General features: G+C 53.8%; 1 protein-coding gene across 1 annotated transcript; it reads left to right on the forward strand.

The window, feature by feature from the left end:
* The first annotated feature begins 2,554 nt into the window (after positions 1-2,554).
* On the forward strand, positions 2,555-8,985 carry RAB5IF (RAB5 interacting factor). Its single transcript, XM_062641995.1, has 4 exons — positions 2,555-2,771; positions 4,518-4,621; positions 6,529-6,658; positions 7,252-8,985. The coding sequence occupies exons 1-4, from the start codon at positions 2,643-2,645 to the stop codon at positions 7,291-7,293; spliced, it is 405 nt and encodes a 134-aa protein (XP_062497979.1). The 5' UTR covers positions 2,555-2,642; the 3' UTR covers positions 7,294-8,985.
* The last annotated feature ends 892 nt before the right edge of the window (positions 8,986-9,877 follow it).

The following is a 9,877-nucleotide window of genomic DNA, read 5'->3' on the forward strand; positions in this document are numbered from 1 at the left end:
AAGTTTTCATGGCCAAGGCTAAACGAAACACAGCGTTCCTCTGTTTAAGACTGAAGGGAATGAGCTAAGTAAAGCTTTTCTGCCTTACAACAGTTTATTGCCTGCAGTTGCTCACAGGTCACTGGGAGATCTATGAAGCATCCATCACGCATGCATCTGGATCTTGGCTCCGGCCATCGGCAAATAAGACTCGGGGGACAAAGCAATGTTCCAGACAGGAACAGCTCTCCCAGACCGGAGGTGGGTGAAGTCCCGGGCGCAGGATCTGCTCCTGCAGCACCAGGGACGTCCCAGCTCCAAGTCACTGCAGACGGTAACGGAGCGCTTTGCTCAGGACCGATCCTCGCCTCCCCCGGCGGGGACATCCCTGCCGGGCTCCCCGGGCAGGAGAGGGGAGCCCCGGGGCTTCTCCTGCCACCGCCTCGCCCCGCTCCTGCTTCCTCCGTTCCCTCCGGGGCAGCCGCCGCCTCCCGTCCCCTCCAAGTTCACCCCGCTCCATCCCTCCCGGTGCCTCCATCTGCCCCCTGCTCCATCCCGCCCCACCGGCTCTGCCTCGGCTCCATCCCTCCCGGTCCCTCCCTCCCGCTGCCCGTGGCAGCTCGGCTCCGGTCCCGCTCTGGAAGGGGAGCGCTGGGGCCGGGCCGCAGCGGAGCCGCCTCACCTGGGCTGAAGCGCGATGCTGCGGGGCGGCCGGCGCTGCTCTGCCGGGACTCGGCCCGCGGAGCGGCCCTAGGGCGGGCAGCGGAGCCCGGGGCGGTGCCGCCCGGCCCGGCCCGGCCCATACAAGGCAGAAGAATGCGGCGGGGCCGGGCGGCGGGACGGACCCCGGCCGGTGCTCCCGGCCTTATATAGACGAAAGGGCAGCGGGAGCGCCCCACGCGTGTCCACGGGGAGATGCGCGCTCGGGGCTGGGAACCGGCGTGTCCAGGGGTCCCTGAGAGCGAATTGCGGCCCCCAGCCCGGTGTCACGGGGGATGCTGCGCAGTGCAGAGCTGCGGCACCCATGGGTGATGCTGGCCGTGGGTCCAGGGGTGATGGTTCACCCTGGGCCGTGTCCCTGGCAGCAGGCACGGGGAGAGGCCCTGAGGACATCCAATGGCTGCACCCAGGGTGGCCACAGGCCAGGGGTCCAGTGGGATAATGCTGCAGAGGGAATGGTGGCCAATGGGTGCTGAGCCCTGCCTCTGCCCCGAGCTGCGAGCCCACAGAAGGACCCAGTGAAACAGCCCCATGGAGGTTCTCTAGAAAGCAGTTTGGAATGAGAACAGCCAGGGGCCTGCCTCGCTCCAGATCTGGGGTCTGGAGCCCAGACGATCAGGGATGGGGAGCTCCCACCCCACACCTGAGGCAGGAAGGGCACTGGTCCCAAGACTCCTCAGGTCTCTCTTATGTTTCCTTCCCATTAGCAGCCCTGTGCCACATCCCAGCCCTGCAGCTGCCTCCTGATCTTTGGGCTGCCCACTGGGAGAGTGATGCCTCCCAGGCACCATCCCAAGGGGGGTACCTTTGGTTCATGGGACCCCATGATGCTGGGGCCAGAATTCAGCCTGCAGAGGAGCAGGGAACGGGAGAGGGAGACACCAGGAGTGTTTTGGAGAGGGGGTCCCAACACACACCCTGCCCACCCCGGGCTGGAGGAGTCGCTCCTGATGTGTTTTTTCATGAGGAAATCAGCTGTTCTAAGTTGAACACCACTGCTCTTTTGAGGCAAGGCTATTAAAACCCAGTCAAATCGTTAGGACTCCACATGTGATCATTTTATTTGCATACACTTCCAAGAGCATGTTTTCTGGGATGTTTGCCTGCTGCAATGTCTCAGATAACAACAAGCTGCAGTGCCCTGCAGGACCGTGGGTTATTTCAAAGGCTGCCCTGCTCCAAAAGCCCCCAGTGCTGCAGCCCATCTCCAGAGGGAACTATGGAGAAATGGCGATGCACAGCAACAGGTTCTGAGCAGAGAGCGAAGCATGATGGAAATCTGCAGTCAGAACACCCAGCGAGGAGGGGAAACTGTGCCCAGGGAATCACAGAACCCCGGACTGGTTTGGGTTGAAGGGACCTTAAAGCCCATTCAGGGGCCACGGGCAGGGACACCTTCCACTGGAGCAGCTTGCTCCAAGCCCCTGTGTCCAACCTGGCCTTGAACACTGCCAGGGATGGGGCAGCCACAGCTTCTCTGGGCACCCTGTGCCCGCGCCTCAGCACCCTCACAGGGAAGAGCTTCTGGACTCGCCCCAGCAGCTCCGAGCCCCTCTCGCGTTGCTGGCCCAGAGCTGGACCCAGCGCTTCCCGCCAGCCCGCAGGAACGGGGCCGTGTCCGCGCTCTCCGCTCAGGAGTGGCCGTGCGGGGCCTTCGGGCAGGCGGCGACAGACACGGCCCCGTTCCGCCCCGCGGCCGCCGCTGCCCATCCACCGGTACCGAGGTCCCTGCTCGGTGCCCGCGCTCCGGGCTGACCCCTCTCCCCTGCCGTAGCGGAGCGGGGCGCGGCGCTCGCCGCTGTCACGTGTGACGCCGCACGCCGCCGCGATTGGCGGAGCGGGGGGCGCGGGCGGGTGACGCTGCTCGGTGGCCGCTTCCGGGCCCGGCGGCGGCGGCGGAACCGGGCTCGGTGCCGGTGCCGGTTCCGGTTCCTGTCGGGAGGATGAGCGGCGCGCGGCGCAGGGAGGAGCCGCCGCACGCGCAGCAGCACGCGGTGGCCAACGGCGGAGCGGCCGCGCGCGGCTCCGTGTGGGGCAAAGCGCTGCGCAGCGACTCCGCGTGGCACGACAAGGTGGGGCTGCGGGCACCGGCACCGGGCGCTGGGAGCGGGGCTGGCACCTCCGACCCGAGCCGCGGCCGGGCGGCGGCGGAGCCTCCCCGAGGGTGCCGTGCCCCGTGCGCTCGGTGGGGCCGCGCTTGGGCTCCATTGCCGAGCGGCTGGGTGAGGGCAGGGGGCTGTTCCTGCGGCGGGCTCCGCGCTGCACAGCTGCCGGCCGTGGTTTCCTTTCCGAACCGGAGAACTCGTCCGTTCCCAAGGCAGATGGTGGCACCTCTGCTGTAGCTCACAGCAGCCCTGGTTCTTCTCTGCCCCATGGGTGCGAGGCGCAGGAAACACGAACTGTGTCAATACTGAGATGCTGGCGGGTTAAGTTTAGATTGAACTTTTGTAGGACTGGATAAAATTACACTGTGTGTAATTAAAACCAGAAACATCTACTGTGAGAAGTACGTGTGCAAATCCAGCTGAGCTGTCAGCTCCGAAGGGACGGGGCGGCAGCAGGAACAGGCTTGCAGGAGTTCCACTGTTGCAGTGTCACGGCATAGGTCTGCTCTCGCAGAGGACTAACCTCACGGTAGTTGTTCAGCTGTTGTTTGGCTTCTCTTGGCCTCACCATCTCGTGTGTCTTTTGGTTTCCACACAAGTTGATGTGTGTGCTCAGCCTGCCCCTGGTGCTCGTGTTTGTCAGCAAAGCCTCCAGGTTTGCCACAGACTCCCCGGGGGCTTCAGCGCTCATGAAGTCTTTCCTGTGTATCTCTCCCGGGTGTTTTAATGCTCCTGGTCAGTGCCTGTTCCTGCTGCCGCCCCCAGCAGCACCCACACAGGGTGCTCCGAGCTCCTGCAGCACCTCAGGGATGTCCACTCCCTGGTTTGCTGGCTGTGCCTTTCACTGTGGAGAAGATGCGTTCCCTGCGCTGCGGGGCAGCCTTGGATCTGTGTCGCTTTTCCTCATCAGCTGCAGTCGCTCTCCTGTGCTCGCCCTCATCCCCTTTTGACAAACTGGGCAGTGTTTTCAGAGTGAGCAGGCCTGTGGCACTATTTTGATGCAGTAGGATGTGAACTGAAGGCTAAAATGGCTGAGAAATGTAGTCACGGAGAGAAGCGGCCGTATCCGACACGGCTTCCACGTGGAGCCGAACAACTGTGTGCATCCTGCAGTAAAATCACAGAGGTGTTGGGGGTGTGCTGGGCAATCCTTGGGGAGGAAAAAGGATGTGAGCAGAAGTGAACTTTAACACATGAGTCAGCACTGCCCAGCTGCAGTGCTCAGAGCTGTCTGGGCCCTGTGGACAGGCAGGAATGACAGCTTCACCGCTGCTCTGAAAGACAGCGCTGGTAACACGTGTGAGAGGTGGTTTGTGATTTGGAGCTGGCTGCTGGGAGCATTTGCCTGTGGGAAGGGGAGGGCCTGGGGCATGGAGAGTGGCTGTAACACTCTTAGAAGCATAAAGAGATCTTTAAACTTCTGTTGCAGTGAACTGTTATAGAATTGGATCTTTACTTAACCAGGGGCCTGCATACGTGTTGCCTGTGCAGTTGGCCCATTGGAGGACAAAGCTGTATACTTAATTTGGAAGCAGGGAATCCAGCGTGTGTGATGCCATAAGCTGCTTTCATCTGCTCTGAGGAGAATATCTTCTGCTTGAAATGGAAGACTAAGTGTTCAGTGCATTAAATATTCACCTGTTAATTGCATGATGCTTAAAAAAAAGGATACAAAGTAAATGCCAAAATCTTTCTTGTGCTTTATCTCCTCAGGACGAGTTTTTAGATGTGATCTACTGGTTCCGGCAGATCATTGCGGTTATTTTGGGAATCATCTGGGGAGTAGTTCCACTGAAGGGATTCGTGGGAATAGCAGTGTAAGGTTTATTTCCTTTTCTGTCTCATGTACTTTCCCACATTTGGACTTGACTTTGTGTCTGGTTTAAAGTTGTGCTATAAACAACAGGCTGCCAAATGCAGTCTGTGAGCCAGCGGTGCATTCCAGGCTGTTCTTTGCCATGGAATTCATACAAATCAGAACGTGTCTTCATCAGCCTCTTTCTGTCCTCAGCCTGATTAATGCTTTTTTTAGAATTACTATTGATTTTCTTATTTTATTATTATTAAAGGGAGCAGGGTTAGAAGAAGGCAACGAGAGGTTCAGTTGAGTTATGAAGTGGCCTGTTCATGTATGTGTGAACCAGGGCTATGAGTATGGTGCCTGGCATGGCCACTGAAGAAGTCAGGCCCCTGGAGGGGAAGGTGTGGTAGTCATCCTCTCTGAGCCAGGAGCCCTCCTCGGAGAGGGGGGTTTGTAAGTAGACAAGAGGGGCAGCTTCTCTTTGGGAAAGAAAAGGTTTCTCCCAAACACAAAGACCACAGGTAGCGAGCAGATGAAGCGGCGCCGCTGGCAGTGCTCCTGCAGCTCCTTTCTAGGCAGTGCCTGGAGAGGCAAAAGCTCCCCACTGAGACATGGGATTCAGGTCACCTCCCCGCTGGTGTCCAAAGGCTGCAGTGAGCTATGAAAATGCTTGACTCAAAAGCCTCTGGAGGGACACGAGTGATGGGAAACACAGCCCTGCTCTGGGGTGTCTCCTTCTGCAGGTATCTCTGCCTAGTCAAGGTCTCCTGGTCAAGCTTGCAACCTCACAGCTTTTCTTAGGCAAAATGGACTTGTCTTCTTGTCCCTCCTCCCAAGTGTCCTGGCTGGGGCAAGGAAGCGGAGGGAGTAGCATCAAGTGTCTAAGAGGGGGAGAAGAAAAAGTTTGAAGTTTAGGGAAGAGGGGCTGTGAAGCAGTGATGCTCCAACAGGAACTCGATAGCGGCTTGCAAACAGTTAACTCTGAAGTGTTCCCAGTAACAGATGCGAATAGCTGAGAAGCATTGTTCTTACTTAGTCATCCATTAATTCACAAGGCACCTAAGCCAATTCCTGTGCTAAATGTTAATGAGAAATAAAAGTTATTTGGTGTGAGTGGAAAAGCTAAAAGCTTCCAGAGCTGTGTGGGTGCTTTCTCTGTGGTGTGCAGTCACGCAGCTGCTTGCAGCTTGCTGCCACTCACCCAGCTTGTGTGTGTGTGATCCTGTGTTGCCCTTCCTACCCAGCCTGCTTTCCAGGGAATGTAGCTGTCACTCCCCAGGTTACCCCAGTCCTAAACTGGAGTGTTCTGAAGCTATATGTGTCTAAGGACAAACAGGAGCTCATGGGGTTTCTCTCCGTTGCAGTGTAACTGTTGGAACAGCCTAGAGACCGCTGAGTTGTCTCATGCTGAACCAGAGAGCTTTGCTCTGAGGGTGGTGTCGAGCCTTCCCTGGCTCTCTGAGTCACTGCATTTGGCCATGGGACACTAATGGTGACACAGTGGGCAAGGAGGATAACAGTCTTCCCTCTTAGCAGCCTCAAAATCAAGTAGCACACACAAGGAAATAGGATCCTGTGTGGGAGCAGGACTGCTGCTGATCTGCAGGATAGGGAAACTTGCAGGGTTTGCAGATCTGCTGATGCTTCTAGCTTTTAACTGCTGGGTCTGGAGCCTTGCTAAGAGTAGGTTGTGCCCTGTGAGGTGAACTTCATCCGTACCTGGTGTGCCCTGACAAGCTGTTCCCAAGGTGCTCTTTTAAGGAAGAGGACTGAGCTGCCTGGGAAGTGTTGCAGGAACAGCATTCCTCTTTGTTTCCTCTCTGCTGAGGATGAAAGATGCTTCAGTTCTACTTTGCTATATGGCATGTTGGTTACCTGTGTCCTGTATCACCAAAATGATGGTTCCTAATCTCTTTCTTCCAGATTCTGCCTGATCAATGCTGGTGTTCTGTACCTCTACTTCAGCAGCTTCCAGCAGATAGATGAGGAGGAGTATGGCGGGACATGGGAGCTCACAAAGGAAGGGTTCATGACATCTTTTGCACTGTTTCTGGTAATGCCTCTTGGTTTCTTTTATTAGTGAATTGTATTGGTACACTTCCTGAGGGAAAAGACCTGGAAGAAGAGCAGGTGAGGTGCTGATAGAAGAGAGATGTGCTCACATCACCTTATAAGTGAAGTTGATTGGGAAAGCAAATGCTGCTGGCAGTGAAATACAGTATGCTGGGATGCCTCTGTAGGAGATGATGTAGGAATGGGCAGGTATACTTCCACATCTACCACTTAACTTGTATGTCTCCCCAACCTGGTGGAATCTTGTCTAGTTATGCCCAAAGTGGTGCTTTGGGTGTCTTTGTTTTTTCCTTACCCCCTTCATGAGTTTGAATACGCTCAGTACTTGATTTGGGGGTGTTTCTAGATCACTAGAGGGATTTGGTGGGATTTTAATGTGGAGACACCCTAGAAGGCAAGCAAGCTGAATGCCACTGTTTGTGGTGCGTGGCGATCCTAACATCTCTTAGACCATCTCAAAGCTGGAATCCAGTCCCCAGTCCTCTACTGAGAGCACAGCATGAGGCTTGCTTTCTGCACATGAACCCTCTCCAGAGGCATCACAATAACCTTCACTTCCTTTCCTCTCCACAGGTTGTTTGGATAATCTTCTATACTGCCATCCACTATGATTGACAGAGTCTGCAGCCTGTTAAATCAGCCATCAGTAAATCAAGAAGGTTTTAATAAATCATAGTCTTTAGTGGACTGGTGGGAAGGTGGGGGAAGTCAAATCAACTCCCTTCTGTACCAGCGGTCTGATTAGCCTGGAAGAGCCCCAACTCTTCTGCTGGAGAAGTCCATCTCCGTTTTGTATACCCATTAATTGTTGGAACTCTTATAAAGCCATTGGAATTTTTGGAAGTGGTTCAAGACTGTTCAAATTTGGAACTTTCTGTGACTCTAGCCAGTAACTCTATCAAACTCCTCTGTGCTGAAGGTTGAGTCTGTTAATTTAATGTATGTATGCCCTTCTGTTTGAAGTCTCATGAAGTCCAGACACGTCTTCCATCGTTGTCCTTTAGACAAACACTTTTTACAAAGCAGTTGTAGGATGTGTGTGAGGAAGGCGCTGGCAGCATCCAGGATGGGAGTCGTGTGGCCGTCCTTAGCATGGTTTTGTAGCGATCAGATCTGATCTGATTTAACAGGCGGTGTTGTTGCTGTTTCTAATACTTCTTTGTTTACTTGCAAATTGGTTGGCGACCAGAATTTTTAAATGGTCTTTGCTGAAGACAAGTTTTTAAGCAATTTTGCTCCAAAGAATTGTGGTTCATTTGGTTAACAGAGGTGTATTCGGGAGGCTTAGAAACTCTGCTGCATTCTGCTAGTCCGACTGCTAAGCTGCCATCACATACCTCAGAGCTTAGTGGTCTTGAAGGACAGTCATTCTGGAGATGCCCTTTTAAACGTGAAGCATTTAAATTCCCTTTTATTTTTTAAGCTCTTGAATTCAGCTGCTCCTCGTTATTAAATGGAGGAGGCTAAGACACAACTGAGGCAGCTATTATCTTAAATGCAGAATTACTAACTTGCAAATTGGGCATGGTACCTAGCCTGTGGTTTGGGAGGTGATCACCTCAGAGCTCAGTCCTTCCCTGGTCATGCCCTTTTTGTGCATCAATGGGGGAGTCTCTGCTTTAAGATATTTTTAAGGCTGTGTCTTTCAGAAATAGTCCTTGGGAAACACGCACAGTCCTTCTTGTCAGAGGACCTTGTAGTCTTGTTGCCATGTGGTCCTTGCTTTTCTAAACAACAAGCTCAGGCACCCCAAAAGCGCCCTGACCTACAGCTGCCTTATAGTGAGGAGTTGATAGTTTTAGTGTGCTCTTGCTGAAAGTCTGCATTGCTTCCTTGCTGGTGGAAGCCCAGCAGCCTGGTTCTCGTGTGAGCATGCAAAGCCAGGGATCTAAATCTCTTTTAAGTGCTAAGCCAGGACTCCAGAAGCACCCAGTGGTGAGGACTCCATTCTTACCAGGGAAAATGCTGTCTGTTCTCAGTGGAAAAAGCACACCTTAGGTCCTTGGGATGCCAAGGGAAGAGTGCAATAGCAGACAGCTTCTGCTACTTGTAAGTTGCCAATTGAAGTGATCTCAAATAAGAACTTCTATACTTTCTCCTCCCCATCCCCAAATTTATTCAGTCTTTTAATCTGATACTTTCTTTTCCTCTTCTTTCAGATGAAAGCATTAATTTCCCACATTAATTGCCTGCTAGTTCTAGGTCACCCTTTCCTACTGGCATCCGTTTGCATCTTAGCTGCTCACAGCCATCAGTAAAATCATTGTATACTTGAAATGCTCTAATAAATGTTGCCTGGTCATCCACTGTGCAGCTTCTGTATCCTCTGGTCTTCAAAGCTGGGTAAAATGGTGGGAGTGGGGGATTCCTTTTAAGAGTTTGGGTTTTGGTAAATAAACCAACAGCAATTTGGGATTCCCAGGTCTCCTGTGCTGCAGGCTTGAGTCGTGCCCTTCTAGAAGGGGCCAGAAGCATTTGTAGTGGGAGTAGTTGCTAATGCTTAGACCCATGCTTTAGGGGATGATTAAGCAGGTTAAGCCAAGTGTTGCCTCTAAGCTGTTCTGCTCCTTCGGCAGCTGTTCGTGCCCTGTGACAGGCAACCATGGCAGAGCCGCTGCTGCGCTGCAGAGGGCCCACATCTGGTCTGGAGCAGGGCTTCAAGCACTGCTGTAAAACGTGCAGAATGAGAGTGTTGCTTACCTGCCCCTTTGCTTTATTCCTCACTTGCCTGCAGTCCCAACAGCCGAGCTCCTTTACAGTTCTAGTGGCTGGAAGCTGAGGCAGAACCTGAGTTGAGAAGGATCATGACTGTGTGGAACATACGCTGGTCTCTGGATCTCCTAAAGGATCCTGGTAAGTAGGTTAGTGATAGCTGCCAGCTTTTAATCTCTAAAGGTTTCTGTTTTAGCGGGTGCCTCGTGGCTAGGGAAGCATGTATCCCCAGTGCTGAGCATCGAGACAACTAAAGCTATGGCATCTGCCGCCAAAGAAGTGAGGTTAATTTCTTTGGAGGCAGCCCATAGAGTGGAGCTGAACATCTCAGGGTGATGAGCACCATAAAAACAAGGGGGGGTTGCAGAAACTTGAGGGACAGATACAGGGATGGTCCAGCGGAACATGAAGCTGTACGAGCTGGTGGTGCTGCTCACAGGAGGAGAAGCATGGGACATTAACTGGCTCAGTGAGGGTGAGAAAGTAG

This window comes from Pezoporus occidentalis, unplaced genomic scaffold (genome assembly GCF_034315485.1).
Source record: "Pezoporus occidentalis ecotype Australia unplaced genomic scaffold, CSIRO_AGI_Poc_V1 ctg70, whole genome shotgun sequence".
Classification (NCBI taxonomy): domain Eukaryota; kingdom Metazoa; phylum Chordata; class Aves; order Psittaciformes; family Psittacidae; genus Pezoporus; species Pezoporus occidentalis.